At 35.9% G+C, this 26718-nt stretch overlaps 1 protein-coding gene across 1 annotated transcript in view; it reads left to right on the top strand.

Moving 5' to 3' along the window:
• The first annotated feature begins 9385 nt into the window (after positions 1–9385).
• LOC149084923 (gamma-aminobutyric acid receptor alpha-like) overlaps positions 9386–26718 on the top strand; it is a 47041-nt gene continuing 29708 nt past the window's right edge. Inside the window, exons 1-2 of the mRNA XM_089233865.1 lie at positions 9386–9473; positions 25014–25114. Coding sequence (XP_089089991.1) covers positions 9394–9473; positions 25014–25114 — 181 coding nt within the window. The 5' untranslated portion in view covers positions 9386–9393. The remainder of the gene's footprint in view (positions 9474–25013; positions 25115–26718) is intronic.

Genomic DNA, 26718 nt, shown 5'->3' with positions numbered 1-26718 from the left:
ACCAGCACCACACTGCTATAAAAATTGATTTTAGTAAATTTCTAGTTCTGACTGCATATCTTTAATACGTGCATATCTGCTACTGACCACATATCATTCAAATGACAAAATCAACGCACCGGAAATTCAAACGTGAATACGTCTTTTACACCTTACTACAGGAGAATACGAATGGCTTGATGAAACCTGAAAACGCATTCTCATTAAGAGGTTGTCATTGGATTATTTTTGATTCGGATCTATTCTTACCATGTACTTTTTGTTACATAACGCAACACGATTCCGATTCACCATAGCCAGTTTGGTACCAATCTCGGTAACGTATTGAGATCAATGAGTCCCACACAATGTAGGATTTGTCTGAACAAGTTGTATCCGACGGCACTATAAACTATTATATAAATTGTATGCTCTTTGAGATATAAATGCTTAAAGTATGACAAATTTTCGTTGAACGAACTTTTTGGAAATCAAGCCGGTATGTTCAGGTAGATGTATTCACGTCAAAAATTATACAGTTTCTACATTTGCCTTTTTACTCTCTCTCTCTAGAAGACCCTTTATAAGACCATTAGCTCACGTGTCTTGTTTCATTGTATAGAACTTTCGAGGATAAGAGTTTCTCCCAGAAAAGTTTAGTGATAGGGTTTTTCAAACAGCACGCGCTTATATACATACATACATACATTTCTATTCAACCCGTGGTCGTGAAATCCCTAGGGACGGAATTCGTGGCATCTGTTCGCATTTTATCTCTTCCCATTTCATTCTCTTGATAATAAAAATTCTACTGTATTTCTATGGTAGCAGATTATTGTATATCCGATTCCACATATATACTATGGAAAAGAAAGAACGAAAAAAAAAAAGGATTTGATTTCACAATGGATTCCATCTGGAGAAGAATGCAGCGTAAGCAATTCACAATTCATCGACTGACATTAAATTCTCTACCGCTGTATGTGGTTGATCAAATTTCAAGCTCCAGACCAAAGTCCTTTTGCGTTCATTTCACTTATTTTTTCTCATTCAATGAGAGATATGGGAATCCAAAATGAATCACAAAATAGTGGAAATATTCAACCACAAGCTCCAAATAATTAAGTTCATAAAATTCTTTTCGGATTCCCTTACACTATATTAAATCTACTAGACATTCCAGAATAAACGAAAAAAAAAAGAATATATAAGAAGTATTGTTCAGAATCTCTAGACCATTTCTCGATTTTTCTTGTCCAAGGATATATTCATATGTGCTTTGTAAGGACCCGGAGATGAAAGTCACCGAGTTTTGAAAATAATAAAATAGCTAAAGAAAAATTCTCGACGGATTTTTTCTTATAAAAGGAGAGAAATAGTTTCATTACAATCCAATACGTATTGAAAATTAACATATGATGAATGGTAAAATTTCAATATAATTAAAAATTATCTCAAAATGTAAGTATTGAGATAACGTAAAAGGTATGTAAATGAATGACTGAGTCAGATGAAGTAATTAACTTTTGATTTAAGAGTCGCGATGAAAAATAATTTATTTGAAAATACAGGGTGTGGACGAGATACCTGGAGCTTATAAACAAACCCTACATTCCTAGCTACATTATAGAAATTTAGCGTATCGTGATTGGCAGAAATGAGTGATAAACCATTGCGTCATAGTGAATTTTTTGCTGGCGACGTTTAACAATAGATATACTTAATTGTACTTGATTTCGACCCCTGCAGTTGGAGCAATGGTAAGAGCACGTACCGAAGCTTGTGTGTTCGATTCAATTTCAATCCCACCCGAGGTTTTTTTTCCTCTCTTCCATATTTCCGATCATTTATTGATTCACTAAAAAATGCTTCCATTTTTTTCTGATTTAATCAAATGCCGTTCAGGTGCATCAAAATGACAATAATAACGGCTCGCGAAGGAATTAATTATTGATTCACAAAAAAATGCTTTAATTTTTCGATAATGAACTTCGAAATTCCACTTCGCCGAAAGCTATGCCCCTCGTGACGTTTTGTTATCTTTCTTGTTCGTAGTAACCTATCACCGGCGCGATAATGCTTCTTGTGTTACTAAGTAGGGATTGTAGTTATGCTATCTGAACATATTTTAGAAATTATAATAACGAATCAACCAACTGACATAAAAAGGTACGGTTTGCACTGAAAAACTTATCATGGCCTAGATTTTTTTTTTTATGAATTAAAAAAAAAAAATTCAAATTTATCTCGCAGGTGGCACTGTAAAACGAAAAACTCGACATAACACACATAAGAAATGCAAAACAAACTGTGTATAATTAACATTTATGACAATTTTCGTAACACATAAAAGTACTATGTTTCAATATGTGAGCACCCTTTAACCTGTTTAAATGCATCCCGAGCTAAAAACGGCGCTCATATTGAAATATGATAGTGCTATGTAACGCAAATTGTCAAATATCATGCACTGTCTCTGTTGCATTTTATGTGTTGTCGAGTTTTTCGTTTTACAGCGCCACCTGTGAGTGGAATTTGAACTTTTTTAATTTAACAAAAAAAAAACCTTTAAGCCATGATAAGTATTTTAGTGCAAACCATGCACCTTTTTATGCCAATTGGTTGATTTAATACTAACTTTCAAAATGTGTTCACTCACTAGTCACCCCGCAGATTTCGTCGCTAACAATTGATTTTTAATATTTTTGAATGGATATTTTGATCATTATGTGTATTTTTACCGGATTTTAATTTAGTTTTGCGTCTACATATTGAAAAGGGGCAATCCCCCCTGTATTTTTTGAACACTTCGTATATAGATCAGACTAAAAACTAAACAATTTAAGAAGTAACCGATCAGTTGCTGGCTATTTCACGATTCGTCTACATTTCGGACATTAACTCGTAACTTGTAAAATACAAATACTTCATAATTTTTGGTATTTGAATTTAAAATTTTACTCAATTTTTAATTTCACAAATAGAGAAAAAAGTGCAAGTTCAATTTCAAAAATTATAAAAGGTCTTTTTTGAAACCAAAAATTACATTTATAACCCAAATATTACACCTCTGTCTATGTTTTATAGTTTCATGTGACGGCGTTTCCATAAATTATCTCTTCTTAAATACCAACGATCAGTGCACCTGTTTGAAAAATATAAAATTGTATAACAACATTCACATAATCCCACATAATTAGATCTAAAATATAAATAATCTGTATATTCAAAAAAAAAAAAAATTAAGGGATTTTTTTTTTTCATGCATTTAGTAATGTTCATCAGAAAAGTGCAAAATAGGCTCGATTTCTTAAGTAAGTATCAAAGAGGATTCGGAGAAGTCATAATTAAATGCACGTATCTCTAAAACGCGAACTGATTAGATTAATTTCGAGATGATGCTTACGGAAAATGCCTGTACGAAATTTCGCAATCTGCATATTAGTCTATTATAGGATAGTTGGTGGCTAGGAATTAACTAGAGGAGCATATAAACGCTTATGAATTCCTGCGTGATATCCAAAGGGGAAGACAACATCTCTGTGATCGTTCCGCAAGTCTTCAAGTGCAGCAGACTCATCGACATTTATCAAAGCCAGCAGATTATATAATAGAACACTAATTAAAGTCAAAGCTACCAATTACAGAAATGCAAATTATATCTCTCTGAAATCGTTATTTCCTAACTTGGTAGAGGCTTAATAATTTGCTATTATTCTGACAATACAAGCCTAGTTGGGTTCTTTATCTCACTCCAAGATGTGCATGCGAAAAATGCTGCTCATCGTATCTTTATCATCATTTTGGTTGGGGGGGGGGGGCGATAAATGCTCCGATTAGCTTCCGCTTCAGTTTCTCTGATTAGCACAGAGCGTTTCTTAGACATCATTTGATGATGTCATCCACATTTACGGTTCAGGAATTTCTACTTGGGACCTGTCGGATAATACCAGGTGTTAAACGTGATTTTTCTCACCTTTTTTTTCTGTACGTTTTCATACCTATCTATTTTTCCTCAGTGATTTAAGATCAATTTATTCAAATAAATTGTCGAAAGTTCTTCTGGTGAACAAAACAAAAATTCTTATTTAGTTCTGAAATACAATTAATCCTTCGCAAACAAATAGATGGCAATTGAAAGATGAAGATTTTTTAGCTCATTTGATTTTAATAATTATAGTGATTTATTTTGTTTCTTTCATCATGAAATCTACAGGTAAGACTTTGAATAGGGTAGGCTGCAGGTCCTTTCGTAAAATACACCATGGTACAGCCAGCGAAGTATTGATGAGATACGTTGTATTAAAATTTGTACATGACCAATAGTTTACTTTTATAAATTAGTTTAAAAATTAAATGCTAAAACATTACCATGTGAGTTTTTTTTATGTAAAATATTTTTTCTAGAAGCTGATTAATTATAATTTCAGAACATAAAAAGTGGCATCCGTAAAATTCAAAAATTTGCTGTGTACTCCAAAAGGGATACTTTTTTTATGTTAAAACTGTAAACAATAATTTTTAAAAAAATTATTGGTGCAAACATTACAATTGAAATTATAAAACGTTATTTTAGTTCACTAAAAATCGATAAAGGTAAAGCTACAAACCTTCAATTCTAAGAAGGGATTTAATACTTGTGAAGGATAGAATCAATTATTATCGAAAGTTGGTTTGAATTTTCCTGATAGTAACACCTTTAACATGGTTAATTGAAAATTAAAGGTTCGCTTTTGTGGAAATGAAAATATGTAGCTTAAGAAAGATACGTAAAGGTTTCTCCAACCGACAAAATGGGAATACTTTTTGATTAATTTCTTGACACACATGTGAAAATCGAATTATAATTTCACCTAACGCTCCATTGATTTCATCGAATCTCCGAGTTATCAATTCGGCACAAGAATCAAACAACACACTATTGTGAATTATTTAATCCTCTGTGGTCCCCGTGTATATATGAATATATATGGTAAACACGTGGTATATAAAAAAAATCAATTATATACCAATTTTTCTTCTCAATTTTGTTAGTGTTTCTAAAAGTACATCTTTTCGTGCCATTTCAGTAAAATAATACGGCTATATAATTGCCAAAACATTTTCTACTAGAAAGAGTAGATCCCCTGTCGGTGTCATTTTTTTTTTAAATTTGCTGACATATTACGTATTCAGTGATTTACAAAATCTTATGAAATTGAAGGAATCGGGAATAAAATTTAAGGTATCACTTATTCGATTTCGTTAAGCAAGATTTTATCTGTTTAAAGATAATAATAGCATAAAGACAAACAGTAAATTTCGCCCTTAATTAACCACTTTAGAAAATTAAAAATCCCACTGTAATTAATTAAAATGCTGTGTTGATGTATTGTCTCGATTAGAAATATGCTAACAGCACCAATTTAAATTCGTTTTTTGCAAAAAAGAGTTTTTTTTAAAATACATTTTTAGGGAGATCGAACAATAGAGGGTTAACATTCTGTGTTGCTAGTTATTTTAGATAACTGTTTTTTTATGGGCCACAAAAAATAGGTGCTTCTATAAATATGTGGTGGTGATGATTATATATATATATATGTATAAGAATACGAAAGAGAAGTAGATTTTTTGTGATAAAATGTGTTTTCAAGGCTGTGGTGATGCAAGAGAGGAGTCACATTCTCCGCTTTCTTCAAAACGTGACATATTTACTTCAGCAGTGTTGTTTTTCTACAGATACGAAGGAAGCATTAAAAGAGCAGAAAAAAAAGTTGATCCTCGCACTCAGTGTACTCTAAGAGAAGCGCTCTCTGAACTTGACAGAACCCAAAGCTAACATCATTGATTAAGTTATAACCTTAGTACAAGAGGCTGCAAGTTGACTTTCTGCATTAAGTTCTCAAGGGTTGCTAGGCTCTCTCTCTCTCTCTCTCTTAACCTCTCATATTTTTACCTTTCTATTTTTTTTTCATCTGTTCGTGATTACTTCCATGTTATTTCACCTTTTGTGTGTGAAAATGTTCGATCATTTTAATGTAGCTTTTTGGCATTCTTCACACACGGATACAAATCTGAAACGATTTTTAATACACACTTCAGAAAGGTTACATTCGTAGTTTCGAATTACATTTTGTTTTTCGTTTTATCAGGAATATATTCCAAAATCGCGTAATGGTCGGTACTGCTCAATATTTTTTGAATATTGTCAAGAATATAATGGAGTGCCGTGTATCAGAGGATATTATTCGTGGAATAGTTACTTAATTGTTCATTTTGACACGTATTCGAAAGAGTGAATTTTACAATATTGAAATTCTGGGTAGTTATTTTTTGTAATAAAAAAAGGTTCTCGCAGAAATTATCAGGTTTTTGAGAAAATATGTAATATGTAGTGCATTTGACGGGTAAACTTACAAAAAAATAGGAAACTTAGTTGTTTATACAGAACTTTTCACGATGATTGAAGGGATGTAATATGGATTGTTGGTGATTCGAAAAATCGTAAAACCTGGAAGATTTGGTATATTTTAATGTACAAGATTGAGATGATTTTTGATTTTTGTTTCTCAGCCAAATGTATGAAGTAAAGACTTTTTTCTGAATATTATGCCGAGGTGAACTCGGAAAGAAAAGTCTTCCAGACTCCGCCGGGAATCGGAGAAAGTCCTCCTGCAGACACGCTATCTATACAGGTTGATTCGGAAAATAATGGGGAAACACTTTAAGAGGTGATAGTACACACCAATACAAACAACTGTCACCAAAGAATGCATGGTCTAGCGTGAAATGCAAACGCGCTTGCGCGTTTAGAAACGGCCGCTCCACAAACGTTAAAACAGCATTCCTGTTGAAATTAATCGGGAGAAAAAGAACACGCGATGCGTGCAAATGCAACCTGCGGAAGAAGAAGAAACTGTATGCAAATCTGCTTCACAGTGAATAAAAGGCGCGGATGCCAGCCCTGTGAAATTATTCCAGCGTGCAACCGTTCTAACAGTTGTAACGTACGGGATAATGACGCACTTTAGTAATACTGAAAAAGCCGACATGTATTTCATTTACGCAGATGCAAACGGAAGTACGACAGAGACCGAACGAATGTACGGTGAGCGTCTTCCCAATTATCCCGCACGTTACAACTGTTAGAACACGGTTCACGCTGGAATAACTTCACAGGACTGGCGTCTGCGCTTTTTATTCACTGTGACGCAGATTTGCATACAGTTTATTCTTCTTCCCTAAATTACATTTGCATGTATGGTGTTCTTTTTCTCCCGATTAATTTCGACAGGAATGCTGTTTTAACGTTTGCGGAGTGGCAGTTTCAAAACGTGCTAGTGCGTTAGCATTTCATGTTAGACCATGCAATCTTTGATGAAAATTGTTTGTATTGGTTTGTACTATCACTTAAAATTTTTCCAATCTTTTCTTAATCACCCTGTATACAGCACAAGAGACATGCCCATACATCCTTTCCTTATTTATCTTATTTATCTCTTGTGGTGTATATGCATAGTGCGCTTGTCCAGATTGCAAGAGGACCGGGTTCGATTTCCGACGGAGATTAATAGCTAGTAGAATTTTCTTTCCGGGTTTAACTCGGCTTAATATCCGCAAAAATGTCTTTCCTGCAAATTTGAATGTAGTTTGCTAAAAATTTGTTCTCACGAAAGAGGCAGTCATTGTGATAGAGCAAAAATAAGTCAATTTTTTGTCTTTATGCGGAAACCATGTCCTCAAAAACCCATTAAGAAAGTTGTTGCCCTGTCTCTCCTGAGGCCTACAAAAATAAATCCATGTTTCTAACTGCAATAAATACTGAGATATTTGAATTCAAAAGTCAAAGAAAAGTTGGGAAAGAACAGTATAAACGAGGGAAAGAAGGTTTGTACATTAGTTTTTTCTGCTCTTTCTCAACTTAACTCCGATTTACGAATTCAGATATCTCAGTGAATATCGTATTTAGAAATGCAGAACTTTTTTTTGTTGGCCTCAAGAAAGAAGGGCAACAACGTTCTCAATGGGCTTTTGAGGTGATATTTTCTGTAAAAAGTTAATGTTTTATTTTAATAACTATACAATTCCTTGCAACATGAATAACGTATCTGAGTTCTACATGTCTATTTGGATGTCTTTTCTAATTCGAAGCATGCCTCTAGAATCAACAGTTCGCCAGTAACATGCGGCAAGGGGGATTATGTGTCTCCAGCACAAGATATAACACTTTGCAAGCGTTTTAGAAAACAGTTTACTAGAACATGTAGCATATGTTATCGACTAAGCCGATCACGTGTACTATGACTTACTCTCTCATCTTCGATGACAAATACCTCGAAGAACGAACTATATCGAATGACGATTAATCCAACTGGGCCTATTCGCAGTTTTGTCTTATTGTCTGACTGAACGTGTTTTCACTTTGGTAGTAGAATGTAGTAATATGTCAGTTTAATCCTGGGTCACACTCATGTCAAGACTGGCCCAAAAGTAATTCGTAAATATTGGACCAGGATGAATAACAAAACCATACAAGCGGCCCATGAACGATCATCAAATCATTCAAGTGGGACGCATTTCCAGATTACTTCGGGGGCTTGAGACACATTTCCAGATAATTTAAGCTGCCAACAGCATATATCATTATCACCTAAGTGACCCCAAGCACATTTCCAAATCACTTGTGTAACCCGCGGCAAATAACCCAGTTCACTTAAGTGGCGCGTAGTTCAGTTACAGATTACTGTAAGTGGCTAGAGGCACATTTACAGATCATTTCAGTGCCCGCGGCATGCTTCAAGATCCCTTGAGTGGCTCGCAGCACACAAATCACCTAATGGTCTTCTCGGTCACCGATCGGTAACAAAAAAAACCTCTGTATCGATCAGCAAAAAAAATTACTTCCACAGTATTTACCTTTCCCTTATACAAAGAAGAAGCAGCGGCATAGGCTGGCTTCACACTGGTCCAGCTTGGTCCAATATTGCTTGGTTAATATTTGTCAAGAACAAGACCAAAACCTGTTTTTCCAAAACACTCTTCGTGTTGTGACCGTTGGCGTTCTTCGACCATGTGGGGCCATACGAATTGGAAGATGGGGAAGGAAGTCAGCTCCTTTGACTTGGGTTGGAAGCTGGAAGGTATTCGAACAGCCTTCCAATGCCTTCCAGCCCCCAACATTTGACGATCATTGCCGATAGTGGAGCGGTCACACCACTTGCCCATGGAACGATGCAATGAGACGAGTGTAGCATGGCTTTATTCGTATCGTTTTCCCAAAAATCACGAAGATATATTTGATATAGCATACATACATTCTTTGCCAGTCTGTGTTTTGATAAGTTTTTGCAATTTAAATTGATCTATCTATATTGAAAGTTGTTCTTATATTTTATTTTTGTAGGACCCATCATGTGATGTGGTTTAATCTCGGGCATGCGATTCATCTCTTACCTTCAATATTTCCTTCAAGTGATCGTTATATCGTCGATTACAGACTTGGGAACTCGTCCAAGGTAAAAATTTAACAAATATTTATTCCACGATTGCTTTTTAGAATCTTCAGTTAAAAGCCGATTGCAAATCGCAGTAAAACCTGTCCAAGTTGGACACCTACGGTTCCATTCGAATTTGTCCAAGTTAGAGAGGTATCCAAGATAGTACAAAGAAATATTTTACGGCATCATTAAAAGGCTTAAACAAGAATAGTATGAGAAAAAAAAACTACTCTAGCATTAATCTTTTGAATACGCGTTAGAATTTTAACCATAATTGGGGATTTTCCTGACTTATGGCAACCTTTTGAAAGACAAATGGCGACGTCCTATATTTTACAGTATTCCGGTCATTTGGATGTTTTTTTCCGTCAAATTTTTGTTTACTGCGATTTGTAAGAACCTTTTACTTCACCACCCTTCACCCCTTTGTGCAGTAATTAGAAAATTTGTCGTAAATTGAATTTAGGGACTGCAAATTAGTGATATCCTGTATTTAGGATGGCAATTTCCCCCAATTTCCTTGATGAGGCATCCCATTGAGATATAGAGTATTGTGGACGTGCTTTGATATTGGATTATAGCCGGTTTCATTCGAAACTGCCCAATATAGGTAGGTGTCCAATGATCATTTTTTTTCGCACCACGGTCATTTTCTGCACACGAGAGCTGATCAGACCGGGATCTACAATTTATTGCGGATTCCGAACGGCAGCCTAATTTTATACTCACCGACAGGCTGGTGCGCTAACCCCCCGGTGTGGGACTCCATGCGGTAGCAATCTTTTCCTATAGTCAAGTCGCGGTTTCTGTTGTACCCCTGTGTCAGGAAAGTCGAACGAACCGGGTATCGAACTCGCGTCACCTCTAAACATCCTACTTTAAGCGAGTATCTTATCGACCTGGGCTACCGCGCCTAGAGGTGTCCAAAGTGATAGGCTATACTGTATTAGACTAAACACACATTTATGGCTATCCCAATCCGGTTCTAAATATTCGCCTATCAAAGTACACGTAAAGTTGCTATTATAAATTACACAGGAAATATAATTACACCTAAAAATCTGAAATCAGGAGTATGATCGAAATGTCGGTACTCACCGATTCATTTATTTTTCAAACATACATAACTGATAAAATTTTAACGATATTTTTCTATAGAACACCAAAACTCACTAGTAAAGGCATCCACAACAATGCCATGTTGTACCTTTCTTCGATTTGACGTCAACGACGAACTTTTCTCTACTCAAACAAAGACAAATATCAATTTCTGTTTTTTGTTGCCAAAATTTTTTGACAGAGGAAGCTCTTTTATTATAAAAATAAACGGCTTTATTGCAAAAAACGTTGTTAGTGGAATCAATGAATGTAAATATACGGGGTTGATGTTCAGCAAAGGTTAAGGCTACATCATCGGGTATTTACATAAAAGCAATAAAAAAAACATACTTATTACACAAAAGTATATAAAGTCTCTTTTATAACGTTACCGTCTCTCTCTGAATTTAATGCGCAGTCGAGCGCCGTTGTTCGTTGCGAAGATGCAAAACTATTCATGCAACTGCTTAAACTGAGAGAAAAGTTATGGCCATGTTATGCAGCTGGCGACGCAGCCAACGATAAAGTTTGTCCCACGCCAGACATAAAAAAATAATACAATTGTTTGCAGTCAAGTAAGCTAAGCCCCATGATAATTCTCAATAGAGTGAGAATTGTGGTCATATAGTCAGGGTCTAATCCAATATGTAAGCAAGAATATGAAACCCATATTTATTTGCAAATATTTTCGTAAATTAAACGAGTGCTTTATATATATATGTTGCGTTGAATGTGATTATGTATAATAACCGGCTATTATGCGTACTTGACAATCGTCTTGGTAAGTTTGATAAATTTATCACTTTTACCGGCGAATATGCATAATACCCAAGCGCCGTTGGTAAATTTAATAAATACTAAAAACATTATCACTTTTATCGGAGATTATGCATAATAACCACAAGTGTCATTGGTAAATTTGATAAATACTTGAAACTTATCGCTTAATATAGGACTCGCCTTTTATAGGACCTCGATACAATGATAACAAATTTTACAATCGTATCCCGATATAATTATACAATTCACGTTTGACAAACCATGTATAGTATATCATACAGTACGATTTATTATGTTTACCAATGACGTGACGCTTGGGTATTATGCATAATCACTGATGAAAGTGATTAATTTAGGGAAATTTATGAAAGTTACCAAGATGCTTAGTAAGTATGCATAATAACCGGTTTTATATGTATAATCACTACATTTATCGCATTTACCGTAACATATATATTATAAAATATCCTCGATTTTTTATAGAATTTACTCAATCCCTCCATCTCTTTATTATTTTCAGGCTCTTGCTATATAATATAATTTTGTGTTATTGATATTTTTAATACAGGGTGTCCCATAAATTCGTAAATGGTTTAATAATTCATAAAATTTGTAGGAATTGGTACATTTGCATGCGGTTTACAATAAAGTTATTCTCACAAAGGGGGATCTTTTTTTGGTACAGAAAAGAAAATTAGTTAGAATTTTTGTCGATAGAGAGCCATGCACTAAAGCAAATCAGGAGTGATTGAACCTGAACCACACTTCAATCTCATCTGTGTCCGAAACTTTCGTATAGCTTATGCCGGCTGTTCGTGGCTGTGGTAAAATAACTTCCTCATTAGTGTTTTATCCACCAATGTTAGCATCACAATGAAAACCTTTTTCAAGAGCCAGCAGTAACAGGAAAATTCAGAAATGAGTTATTGACCGTACACCCTGCATTTTATAGAACTCCGATTTGCATATTTCCAGTGATTTGTTTTCGTGCAGCGCCTTCCAGATTGAAAAAAATTGAATTAAATTTGTTTGCTGTAGCAAAAAAAATTTTTTTTTCGCAAACCGCATTCATAAAAGATATATAAAATCCCCCATCAATTTTTAAACTATTTACGTATTTATGGGACACCCTGTAGTTTATAATGTAACCTCGTGTAGAAAGAGAAACATGCATCCACTAGTAACGATGATAATACACGAAGAAAACTTTGCTTTCCTGTTTTATTGAGAGCTTTTTAACATCAAGCATAAAGAATTTGTTTTTAAAATACGTTCGAATTAAAATTAATTTCAATTCAAAAGGACTAAAACTTTAAAGAACTAAATCTAAAGTATACAGCACAAAGTTATCAAGGGGCACCGTGTATTATAATCAAAATCTTCAGGAGATTGAGACCAATGTCCGTACCTTGCGGCACCTTTCGCAACCAGCACCATATCATCTGCATAAAGCAGAATATGTACTTCAGTCGAAGTACGAAAGCCTGGATAACCAAGCGGAGATCAAGATGTAGTTCGGAAAGAAAAAAAATTCAGATTCCTCTTTCCTTTCCGAACTACATCTAGATCTCCGCTAGGTTATCCAGGCTTTCGTACTTCGTATGAACAGCAGAGAGTGACATTCATACATATACTCTAAGGAAGGAAAATATCTGTCCTCTGTAGTTCAATGGTTAGAACACTCTCCCTGACAGTGAGAGATTGGTGGTTCGATTCCTCACAGAGGAATGTGAATTTTCTTTTCGAACTACATCTCGATCTCCGCTTGATTATCCAAGCTTTCGTACTTCGTATGAACAGCGGAGAGTGATATCGTTTCTCTCTATATGTACTTCAGTATTAGAATCCACACATATGCCAGGAATACCCGAATTTTCCAATAATGAAACTATATCATTGATGTGTAGGGCTTGCGCGCGGTCTCCCCCTGCAATACACCAGATTTTATAGGGAAACTTGGTGAAATCTCCTCGTTAAAACGTACATATGCTTTTGCTTTATGTCATAGAAGTTTTTTATAGTTGAAATGAACCCGGAACTAATTCCATTATGAAGTAATTTCTCCCATATATATAAAATGCTATAATTTACAGAATCGAAAGCACGACTGAGATCAATGAAAGCGGTATAATGCTTACGCCTCGAAAATTGCAATTGAATTAAAGAATTCAAAGTGAAAACTTGATCAATGCTGCCAAAACCCTCCCTAAATCCTGCTTGATATCACTAATGATATTATTTTCACTTAACCAGAAGTTAAGTCGCTGACTTAGAATGGAGGTGAAGAGTTTGCACGTACAGCAACTAGAGAAATAGCTCGATAATTTGATAAGAGATGAATGTCACCCTTTTTAAAAATGGAGTTGAGAATTAATTTTGACCAGCGTCTCGGTTGGAATGTATCTGTTGACAATGTTTTATTGAAAAGAATTAGCAAAAGAAATTTAGCATTTTCTGGTAAATGTATTAAAAATTAATTTATAATGTCACCGGCACCTTATTTTGCTCAAGTTTTTTAAGATTATAATCAAATTCGTCCAAAAGAATGTCCCGATCTAAAATCGGATCTTTATAAGAAATTATGAGATCTCTCGTAGGTGTACTCGAATTTACTGCGGGCATAAAATTGGGAAAATAAGTACCAATTTTCAATTTAAATGTCAGGAATGATTCTGCTATTTCTTCTAAATTTATTTATTATGCACCAGAATTCCTTTGAATTTCTAGTATTCATTAAATTAGTATTAAAATCGGAAAAAAAAATTTTTTCCTTCGCCTCAGAGTACTTTTGTAAATTTTCTTAAAAGATATATAATTTAATCTATCATTTTCTGAATGATGGGACCTAAATCGCTTTAAGGCTCGTTTAGATAACGTCAACGCTTTTTTACACTCATAATTGAATCATGGTTCATTTAGCTTAGAGTTGGAGCCAGTATTTCTTCTCACCATGCCCACGGAACGAGAAGTATTTTTTATGGTATTCCCAATAATGAAACTTCGCATATATTTATATGAAAATAATATTTTTATGGGAATCATATTATCTTTCATGTGAAGTGTTTTATTCATTTAGTTTCTTCATTTTTTAAATTGCTGTTGATGTATGAATAGCATCCTTATTTGCTACAGGCATTTTAACACGACTGCCACTTCATTAGCTACTTGCCAATTCTGCATCATAAAACCAGAGCCGCCCTTACCAAACGCGGGGCACGGTGAGAAAATAATAGTAGGGCCCCTTAGCCCCGAATTTTTTCTTCTGTGTGAGAGAGATCACAGAAGGGAAGAAGGAAATAATTCCTGAAATGACGAAAAATTAGAATAAAGGAAATGCTTTTGGAATTGATGAAAATTCAGAATAAATGAAAGAAGTAGTATTAGAATTGATGGGAATTTTTTCAGAATTCCAGAATTGAGGAAAATTCATAGTAAATGAAAGAAATGATTTCAGAATTGAGGAAAATTCAGAATAAATGGAAGAAATAGTTTCAGAATTGATGCAAGTTCAGCATCGTAGAATTAATCAAAGTTGCAAAATTGAAGAAAATCCAGAACTCTGCAGAATTTGGTGAAAATTCGGAATTTCAAAAATGATGAACAGCATTGATGAAAATTTAGAATTTTATTAAAAACAGAATTCCAGACATAAATGGAAATTCCGAATTTATGAAAGAAATAATTCCAAGATTATTTCTTTCTAGATGAGAAAATGCAGAATTCTACAAATATTTCTTTCTACCGTTTTGATGAAAATGCAGAGTTCCAGAATTATTTCATTCTATATTAAAATGCGGATTTTACAGAATTGGTGAAAATTCAGAATTTATGAAAGAAATATTACTGTAAATGCTGGGCCCCAAAAACGCGGGGGCCCAGTGCGACCCTACCTGTCTCACACACCTAAGGACGGCTCCGCATAAAAACCATATACCCACTCGTACTTTTGAACGCAGATCGCTACAGTCACAAATGGTATAAAGCTGTACAATCTATTCAAACGATTCAAAAAGTTTACAGCAGCTGGCAAAATCTGCATGCTATACATGTCATGAAAGAAATGATTCGAAACAAATATAAATTACGTGCAGCACATCGTGTCTTTATGGCTATTTCTGACTTCCTTAGCGTTTTCAATGTTTTTTTTTTCCCTTATAACGAAGAGTTCATTTTTGATTCGACTACTGATACAAAATTTGGTAACTGAATTTTCATTTTCTAAGAATGGCTGTGTCTTAAGAACGTCTTTAAAATTCTTTTGGGCATAGATTGACCCGCTTTCTTCTGGGAGACATACATAAATTGGTTTATCGCAAAGTCGTTGAAATGTCACGTCTTCTTGACATTCTATGGCTGAATTAAGAGGAAGACGCGTGCTTTTGTGCAGACAAACGAATTCGAATTGTATTCACATTTTTTTGTAGTTTCTTAAAGTTCTTTATGTGGAAACATTTTTTTTAAAGAAATACTAGAAAAAGTCTGACATCTTCCGATCTTCAAGACATTCAAAGATTGATATCTTCCACTCCTCTATGCGGCGGTGAGTGAGTTATCAGCTTTTCTGGCATGTGTGAGTAACTATTTTCATTGGAAAACCTGAAATATTTTACACCAAATGCGAATTTAATAATGATTTAAAAACTTAGAAATGAAATATTTCCTCGCCAAAATCTGGTTGAGGAATATTTATTGCTTCAATATGGTAAGTTAATCTCAGTCGTATACATAGTGAATCCTTAATGTTTCAATCAATTCTAATACTGTTTTATTAACCCCTTTACAGAGTGGTCGGCTGAAGTTGGTTTTTTGTGGTTCCCAACTTCGAGGCGCAAATGTGAGCCGATCTCCCCGTTAAAAAATCTCGCCACAGAGAGCAACAGGCCTACAAACAGTACAAATATTCAGTCACCACACATCACTCACTTCACTTCTGAGATATAGATAGCAGCACTGAAAAATCATGCACAACACTAGATACGCACTCAGACTGTTAGGTACACACACTTACACTTCCGGCACAACTCACTAGGTAGTAAATTGCCTGTGGCGATAGACCTGAGTTGTGCTCGGTTTGAAAAATAAAACCCCTTTACGATCACGGACGTAATATTGCGTCCAAACGCCCGTGGGAATAAATTCAAACAAGTGATCTGTGTTTTCTTTCCTCTCTAGTCACCATCGCGAAGCTTTTTTAGTAACCCTATATATACTGAAGTTGCTTTTTATTTCCCTCCTTTCTTTTTACACTCCTGTTAATGATCTCCCCCCCCCCCAACACATACACACACACACGCATATAATGTAGGTATTGGGTATTCTTTTATTGACGGGGGCTTAGGTTTTCGAGCACTGTTCAGCGGTGGTCAAAAAAAGCGAACAGAATGCTTGGTTTCATTCTTATGAAGGTGTCTTCGCGTTCTCCTAAAGTGATTCTTCCGCTTTTCCGGGGCATAGGTCGTTCTGGACTGGAGGGTTTGGAGACCTCACCTACAGAGGGATATGGACTTGGTTGACGGGGTGCAGAGAAGAGCTACACGTGCTCTGGTTTGTACACATGGCTTACGAGAGATTTGGTTAGTTGAATATGTTCACATTGGAAGAATGCAGGTGTCGGGGGACATGATCGAAGTGTTTAACATTTTCAATGGGATGGATAGGATTAACCATGATTGATTATTAATACGCCGCCAATAGGTTACTTCTCAAAAAGTTGTGTTCGCGTTTTCCTAGAAAGTGATCATTTCACTTCTCCGGGGCTTAGTTCTTCCTGGATTGGAGTATGCCGTAAAGTTTTGGAGACCATACTTGCAGAGGGACATTGAATTAGTCAGGAGGGGGTGTAGAGAAGATCCACGCGTGCTCTTGATGACATACGGGACTTAAACTATAAAGAGGGACTTTTTTTTTTAATGTTTGCATTGGAAGAAAGCCGGTGTCCGGGGGATATGATTGAAGTGTTCAAAATTTTCAACTGGATGGATAAAATGAACCATGAGTAATTAGTACATCGCGAATCAACTGTTTCGACAAGGGGAGCACCAGTATCGTTTGGTAAGGGACAGCTCAAGGTTGTGGTGTCGCAGGGAATTTTCCTCTAATAGGGCTGTTATAACAAATGAAATATCTTATACCCCCGGGTGTAGTGAATTCTAAGGCCTGGAATACACTATAAAATTTTGATAAAAGATCTTTTATAAAACTGGAAAAATACAACCAATAAGCGCATCGGTTACATTCGAACAAATGCAACCGGTGATATTATTGGTTGGATTTTTCGAGTTTTTTTAAAATAGCTTTTACAAAACTTTTATAGTAAAATACCAGCCTAACACAATTGACACGTTTAAAAGAAATACGATAAACATATTGGGGTAAATCGAGAAGCTATCCATTCTTAAATAAGACAACCATAAATATTTTTATGGGCATTGTATTATATTTTGTCATGTATGTGTAGTTTTTAGTTTTTATAATACTTTTAATTGGGTTGCTGTATGCTAGAAATATATGACATCCGTGTTTGTTATGGTCATCTTCTTTTCAGCCAAATCGTTGGGCATTTTGCCTATTGTGACCTTGTTTTTGTATCGTTCTACTATATACATGTAAAAGCGAAATAGAACACGTAAGGTAAGGGTGAAAAAAGACTTAAAAAACTCTCTTATATACCTTATCTCTCTATATTATACCTTTTCCTTTCCCCTTCCTTTTTCTAACGTTGGTTAAGTTTAGACGAGGTTACCAGATTCATCACCGATTTGTCAAATAGAGACATAATCCAAATTTGTTGCCAAACACTTGAACGTTAAGCGGTTAAAATCCACTTTTTTTTTCTTTTTTTACAAATTGACACAAATTTTTCATTTTTGTCAATTGCGTTTGTTTCACCTTAATTTGAATCACCATAAATTACATCACATTTCAAAACAAGACATTTATTGCCCGACGAATATTTCTCCTTCGACGAAAAACGGTTGGGGAAATAAAAATCGATTTCCTGAAAGTTCCTCATAATTATGTCAAACTTCCGACGCAAAAAAAACAAGTTTCTTAAAAAAAAAAGGAAAATATTGGGAGCATATGATTTAGTTTTTCTTTCTCTTCTTTTTGTTGTTCCGGCTAACATTGATCACTTTCAAGCAACAGTGAAATACAATAGTGCAGCGTTACCATAAATTCGTAAACTTCAGCGGGGAACAGTTCGAGTTTCTTCTAGAGTCTATACTTGTTAGCGATGTGATAAATACTATTAAACACATGACTTGAGCTTCTTACGACTATTTTTTTCTGATGAGACAAAGAGGTCGTGTCTGAACGGTTTCGCTCATAGCCCACTTGTTCTTTGGCTGATGGCCAACTTAAAAAAAAAAAATGTCTTTTCTGTGAAATACGTTTCTCCTGTTAACATCCGGTGAGACGTAAGCTCTGGCGCCAGCTGAGCTCCTGGTAAGTTAAAATGACTGTCATTTTGAAGTCCGAAACGGTTAAGGCCTTTGAATCGTCTATTGAGAAAGTATCATAGGATCATCAACTGATTAGAATTGGCATTGTTCTTTCTAGGAAAACAGGTAGCTTTTTCAAACAAGAAAGAATCAAGGATTTTTTTTTATACCTCAGGAAAGGTATATCACAAACGTAATTGCTCGATATAAAGAACCGTACTAAGAGAATGAAAAGAGTTTTTCTTATCTGCCATGAAAGCACACATCTAAGGACATTACCGCGTATTTTGTTTTTGGAACTTCCCTGGACGTGAACTTTACCGGTGAAGTAGTGTTCAAGAATAAATACAGTGAAACCTCGATATAATGTTACTCTGCGGACCAAGAGAAAATATCGCTTTTAGAGGGTTATCGTTATATTGAGAGGTAGCGTTATCATCTAGCACTGTCAATTTTATGCTGTTGTTGGCATCTCTCCTAAATTGGCGCTGATAGTACCCTCAAAAATGCATTCGCAGCAAAAAATTATTCTGATTTATTAACTGAACTGTACAAACCAAGTACGACCAGGCTTTGTCTCACCAGCGTTATAAGCTCAGTGCCCAAAGGGTAAGGTCGAGCAGGAAAATACTCCAGCTGGCAGTCCGGGCGGGTGAGAAAGGGAACAGGGAGATGGGAAAGTAAAATAATAATAAAAAAATTAATAATAATGACACAAAACTAACCCAGTTGTGGCTATGCAAAAGTTATAGAAAATATTTAAAACAGCAGTAGCCGTACGAGGCTGTTAGACATATGGATGAGGCAGAACGCGGAGGGAGACCCATAGTGGACACAAAGCTGGTGTTAAAGCCCGTGCGTATCCATGTATTTGTGATTCGCCGTAAGGAGGCGCTTTGGGAGAAAGTGGGGGGATCGACCTCTCCGGGGAGGGTCGGTCTTTTCTTCTCTCTCTTACAGCGCGCTCCTCGATAAGTTTAAGTTTAGGTTCTCTTCTTGAGAGACACGCACGTACTTTACGGGGCCTCCGTTCGCCCATCTTAATGATTGTTTCTAAGCTGTTTTTAAGGAATTAAATTGTTAATATTGTTAGTCCATAGTGGTGCGAACTTATATGACTCGATCCTCTGTCTCTGATGAGAACTAGTTAGCTATTGAAAACAAACATACAGTCCACGAAAATATAGCTGGCAAGAATAGAGTTGAAATTTGCGCGAAAGGAAAGCCCCTGGTGGTATAGTAACATAAGAGCACAAAGCAATTCAAATACAAATATCAGGCCACAACAAGCAAAATGCCCCAACGAGGTGGCTGAGAAAAGGATGCCCATAACAAGTATGGATGTTATAAATTACTCAAATACAGCAATCCAATTAAAAATGCAATCACAAAAATTATAAACAATATATACATATATATACACATGATAAAATATTATACAATGCCCATAAAATGTATTTATGGTTGTCTTATTCTAAGTATGGAGAAGTTCTCGATTTACCCCAACATGTTTATCGTATTTCTTTATAAACGTGGGGATTGTGTTATAATTTACTACTCCCGGGGGTAAGCTGTTCCATTTATTAACAACACCTAATAGAGAAAAATTCCCTGCGACACCATAACCTATAATTGTCCATTACTAATCGATACTAGTGTCCCCTTGTAAAAGCAGTTGATTGACGGTGAATTAATAAATCATGGTCCATCCTATACATACCGTTGAAAATTTTGAACACTTCGATCTTGTCTCCCCGACATCTGCGTTCATACAATATAAACATATTCAAAAAAGAAGTCTCTCCTCATAACTCAAATCGCATGTGCCAACGAGGACACGCGTAGCTCTTCTCTGCACCCCTTCAACCAAGACCATGTCCCCCCGTAGGTATAGTCTCCAAAACCTTACAGCATACTCCAGTCCAGGACGAACGCAGCCTTCGGAAAAACGGAAGAATGACTTCAGGAATTGCGAAGACACCTTTTTGAAAATAAAACCGAGCATTCTATTCGCATTTTTTACCACCGCTGAACAACATTCAGAAAACCTCAGCCGCTCGTCAATCAGAATTCCAAAATCGATCACCCTAGTTGACTCCGGGATAGTGACACCACTCAACTCGTAAGAGAAACGTGGGTTGTTCGAACCAAAATGAGCAACCATGCACTTGTCAACGCTAAACTTCAAGCTCCATTCATTTGTCCATGTTCCAATCCTGTTCAAGTGGGTCCGGAGCAATTCCCTATCGCTTTGATTTCCAACTACGTCCATGAGCTTCACGTCATCTGCGAATTCGCTAGCAATCCCAGTGATACCCTGATTGAGTTTATCGATAAAAAGTGAAAAAAGTAAGGGGCCAAGTACACTTCCTTGAGGAACTCCACTAGTGACGCCTGTCCAATCAGAAAATTCCCCGTTCACCATAACCCGTTATGACCTATCTCTCAACCACGATTCTATCGAATTTAGCAAGTTGCCCCCAATCTCGTGTAAACCCTTCAAGAGTTTACCATGTTGGAGCCGATCGAATATCTTCTGGAAATCTAAGTAAACAACATCTACATTTTTGCCCTTACCCAAAGCCTTAGTCACGTGATCGTAGAAGCAAAAGAGGTTAGTTACACATGACTTCCCCTTCCTGAACCCATGCTGATTATACGATAATACATTATTCTCGTCTAGCCACGTCACCAATTGCTTTTTGATAATAATTTCCAAAATTTTCGAGAGGGAGCTCGTCAAACTCACTGGACGATAATTGAACACAGCCTCTCTACTACCCTTTTTAAATATCAGAACAACATTAGCAAGTTTCCAATCCCTTGGGACGATGCCCTCAGCAACACCACTCCTGTAAATCTGCGCGACTGGCCCCAACAATTTATTTGCACATTCCCTGATGACCCTAGGATAGATATCATCTGGTCCTGGCGCTTTCCTCGCACATGCATTTTTTAGAAGATTTAGGTTTAGGACCTCCACATCTTCCTCTTGAATATCGTTGAAGATTTTATTTCTCCATGAAATACCCGTACATTGAATAGCGTATTCTCTATTAAAAACCGACGTGAAAAATCATCGGAAGCACTACACATACCTACATTGCTCTGTACCCTAGGCCCTGCTATCGAGAGGGGGGGCCAACTGTCCCCTTACATCCATTAGAGGCGTACCTGAAAAATGATTTTGGGTCAGAACCAATGTTATCTGCCAACCTAGACTCAACTTCCTTTTTACTATCCCTTATCGCTTTCTTCAACGCACTTTTTTTATCAGTAAACAATGACAGGCCACCTCGTTCACTTCGTCTATACTCTTTGAATGCTCTTTTCTTTTCAAGATGAAGGTTACGCACGCTATCCGTGAACCATAGGGGGCGCGATGTACAAACACGCTTTGTTCGAACAAAGGGAATAACGTCATGCAAACCAGAAGATAGCTTCGTACTAAATTCTTCCCATTGATTTACCATCCCGACTGATTCCAACCGGTCTTTGAAATCTTCCGCTAACCTTCCTCTCTAAACATCAAATTTGGTTCTGCAAAAACAAGGAACCATTCTTTTGCTATCATTTTTGCACGAAGAAAAATTGCAGAGAAAACTAATGACACGAATTTCACCATAAGTGTCGCAACGAAACATGTTCCACATGATCCTCGGAACAAGTGTGAACTGAATTCAAAATAGCAGGATCCCCAGTAGCTTCTGATACATGCTGATACAAAAAATTATCGAGTACCAACTTAAGGAAGTCCCTTTGGTATTTATTTCTAACTGAAAGGTTTTCCCAATCTATACCCGGGTAATTGAAATCCCTTAGTATTACAACCCTCTTACGCTTACACATGTAGGAAATTTCATCATGCAATGTGGCGATGAAATGTTTGATCCCTATTCGGTGGATTGTAACAAACCCCAACAATAAGTTTATGACGTCTTTTGTTTTCAAGCTCAACCCATATAGTTTCAATATCACTTCTCTTCACGTTACATTCTCTAGCCTTCAAACATGATTTCACGTATATCAACACTCCACCTCTTTTCCTATCCGATCTATTTCTTAAAAAAGTATCGTATTCTGAGATGTGTAAGAAAGATTCATTCCCATTGTTTGCCCAAGGTTCTGTAATGGCTATAAGATCGAGGCCTTCCACAGCTATCATAGTTTCTAAAAGATTTTTCTTATTACCCAAGCTCCTGGCATTTATTAGCACACATTTTAATTTGCCTTGTGATTTAGTGTCAATCGAGAAGCCATCGAAGTCAGAAAGTCGGGTAATTCCCCGTCAATACTGTTGTGATTATCAATTACTAACCCGCATTCCTGACTTCCTAGCAGTATTTGAAGAAATATTGCTGTATAGGATTTTATACAAATACAAATACAAATACAAATACAACGCCACAACAGGCAAAATGCCCAACGAGGTGGCTGATAAAAAGATGCCCATAAAAATATGGTTGTCATATGTTTCAAAAATACAGCAACCCAATTAAAAATGCAATTAACACAAATTACAAACAATATATACACATGATAAAATATTATACGATGCCCATAAAGATTACTTATGGTTGTCTTATTCTAAGAATGGATAGCTTCTCGATTTACCCCAACATGTTTATCGTATTTCTTTTTAAACGTGTCAATTGTGTTACAATTTACTACCTCCGGGGGTAAGCTATTCCATTTATTAACAACCCTATTGGAGAAAAATTCCCTGCGACACCATAACCTTGCATTGTCCCTCACCAATCGATAATGGTGTCCCCTTGTAAAAGCAGTCGATTGGCGGTGTACTAAAAGTTCATGGTCCATCCTATCCATCCCATTGAAAATTTTGAACACTTCGATCATATCTCCTCGACACCTGCGTTCATCCAATGTAAACATATTCAAAAAATGAAGTCTTTCTTCATAACTCAAGCCCTGTGTGCCAATAAGGACACGCGTAGCTCTTCTCTGCACCCCTTCAACCAAGTCTATGTCCCTCTGTAGGTATGGTCTCCAAAACCTTACAGCATACTCCAGTCCAGGACGAACTAAGCCTCGAAAAAGAGGAAGAATGACTTTAGGAGAACGCGAAGAGACCTTTTTGAAAATGAGACCAAGCATTCTATTCGATTTTTTGACAACCGCTGAACAATGTTCAGAAAACTTAAGTCGCTCGTCAATGAGAATTCCCAAATCGGTGACTCTAGTTGCATCCGGGATAGTGACACCATTCAACTCGTAAGAGAACCGTGGGTTGTTCGAACCAAAATGAGCGACCATGCACTTATCTACGCTAAACGTCATGCTCCATTCATTTGCCCATGCTGCAATCTTGTTTAAGATGGTCTGGAGCAACTCCCTATCGCTTTCATTCCCGATTACCCCCATTAGCTTCACATCATCTGCGAATTTGCTAGTAATTCCATCGATACCCTGATCGAGTTTATCGATAAAAAGTGAAAAAAGTATGGGGCCAAGGACACTTCCCTGAGGAACTCCACTTGTGACGTCTGTCCAACCAGAGAATTCCCCGTTCACCATAACTCGTTGCGACCTATCTCTTAACCACGATTCTATCCAATTCAGCAAGTTGCCCCCTATTCCAATCTCGTGTAAACGCTTCAAGAGTTTGCCATGTTGGACCCGATCGAATGCCTTCTGGAAATCAAGGTAAACAACGTCGACATTTTTGCTCTTACCCAAAGCCTTAGTCACGTAATCATAGAAGCAAAGGAGGTTAGTTACACATGACTTCCCCTTCCTGAACCCATGCTGATTATCCGACAATACATTATTCTCGTCTATCCACTTCACAAACTGCCTTTTGATGATAATTTCCAAAATTTTCGAGAGGGAGCTCGTCAAACTCACTGGACGATAATTAGACACCACTTCTCTACTACCCTTCTTAAATATCGGAACAACGTTAGCCAGTTTCCAATCTCTCGGGACGATACCCTCAGCAACACTACTCCTGTATATCTGTGCGTTTTCGTTATATCGAATATCGTTGTAGCAAGGTTTCACTGTACTCTCAGAACCAGTTGAAAAATTGTTGAGTTAAAAAAAAAACCTAAGCACACCCACATATAGGATATAACAGATATAACAATTTATGCTGAGTTGACGTGAAATGCCTCAGTTTCAACTAACAGTATGGCAGTTTAATGTTATGAAACAATTTTATTTATCTTTTAAAATAAACCACATTTGAAAGTATGGTTTTGTCATCTTATTTCAGAAGCGCAAGAGCAACAGTCTCTGGTGCAACCCAGAATATATCCGAACTTTTGGACAGTCTCCTCGAAGGATACGACTTCCATCTCAGACCTGGTGTTGGAGGTTTGTGAATATTTATTTTTTTCAAATATATTAAAAAAAGACAAAAAAGACCTGAAATGAAAAATGATGAAGCACGAAAAATAATTTGTACGTGAAGAAATTGCAAGAACACGTGTACCAAAAATACTTTCAGGAATTGTCAAGGTAAGATTTTTGAGCTGGTGCAACAACGCGTAGCAGGGTTACGACTAGGTGGTACAGGGTAGGCAGATTTTTTTTAATTGTTCTTACTTTCTGTACCTGTCAATCAGGGATAAGCATAGTGACTTTTTTGTGTTTTATATAAAAAGATTCATTCTCAGGATAATCCATTTCGAACATAGAATGATGACATGCAAGGTGAGTGTATGTCATTAACTTGCCATTAGAAGTGTTGTTATTTCTGAAAAATTTAGCAATAATTAATTAAAAGAAAATATAATTAATATATATTAATTATAAAATTCTTTGTGTGCATGGAAAATGTCAGATGAGATTTCGTACAGCTGTATTCAGATGTCAATTTAAGGGGTCACTACCTTCAAAGTCGAATTTTCCAAAATGACTTCAAAAACATTTCATTAAAAAATTAAATACTAAATAAAATACTAAAAATTCCGCGTCAATCGGTTAATTTGTTCTTTCATAATAAAAGAAAGAAAGAATGAATTGTAGTGTAAACGTATTCAAGAAAAAACACTGAAATCGATTTTCTCAGATCGCAGTTTTTGAGTACATCCGTAAGAAAAAAAAAACTACTTCCCAAAAATTCTGAAATTTTGCAGAAATGTTTATCCAACATGCGTTAGTAAAATAGACCTCATATTTACCAATTGACTAAGGGGAAGTATTTTTAAAAAATGTTGAATTTGAATTTTTGAAATTTATATATTTTTTACATTTTTAAATATCCATAAAATTCTAACTATTAGTCAAATATCTAAGTTCGAGGTCTATTTCACTAACACATGACGAATAAACATTTCTGCAAAATTTCAGAATTTTAGGTGCGATAGTTTTTTTTGTAATCTTTCGGATGAGCTCAAAAACTGTGTTTTTCTTGTATACGTTTACAGTATAATTCACATTATTTCTTTCTTTTATTATGAAAGAACAAATTAACCGATTAACACGAAATGTTTAATATTTTATTTGCGATTTAATGAAATATTTTTGAAGTCATTTTTGAAAATTTGATTTTAACTGTAGTGCGACCCCTTAAAATTGAGAAAAGTTGTGCTTAGCTAAATCGAACAACTTACTATTCACTTTTTACGCACTTAAAAAGAAAATCATCGCACATTGTAATTAACGGAATAAAATCATTTCTGTATAGTTGTGGAGCTGAGAAAGTAATTAAAAACTTAAAAAGGTATTGGTATGTTTCGTGACACTGAAACAACAAGTGCATTTTTATTGTAAATAACGTAATAAAATTGCACAAATACTCACTACACTAATGAAGTAATTTTCACTCAGTTAAAAAAAATATTTCAACGAATATTTCCGTCGCTTTAACCGATGTCATTTCTAATTATTCGTTTTTCGATCATGAATGTACGTAGCTAAAAAAAAATGCCTTCTTTTCAACTTTCCGTAATAAAAGTTTTTCGATAAAGACTTCG

Source organism: Pholcus phalangioides, unplaced genomic scaffold (genome assembly GCF_987345545.1).
Source record: "Pholcus phalangioides strain wild (caught in Gottingen) unplaced genomic scaffold, Ppha-v1.0 ptg000007l_1, whole genome shotgun sequence".
Classification (NCBI taxonomy): domain Eukaryota; kingdom Metazoa; phylum Arthropoda; class Arachnida; order Araneae; family Pholcidae; genus Pholcus; species Pholcus phalangioides.
This window is presented reverse-complemented; position numbering and strand designations above follow the sequence as displayed.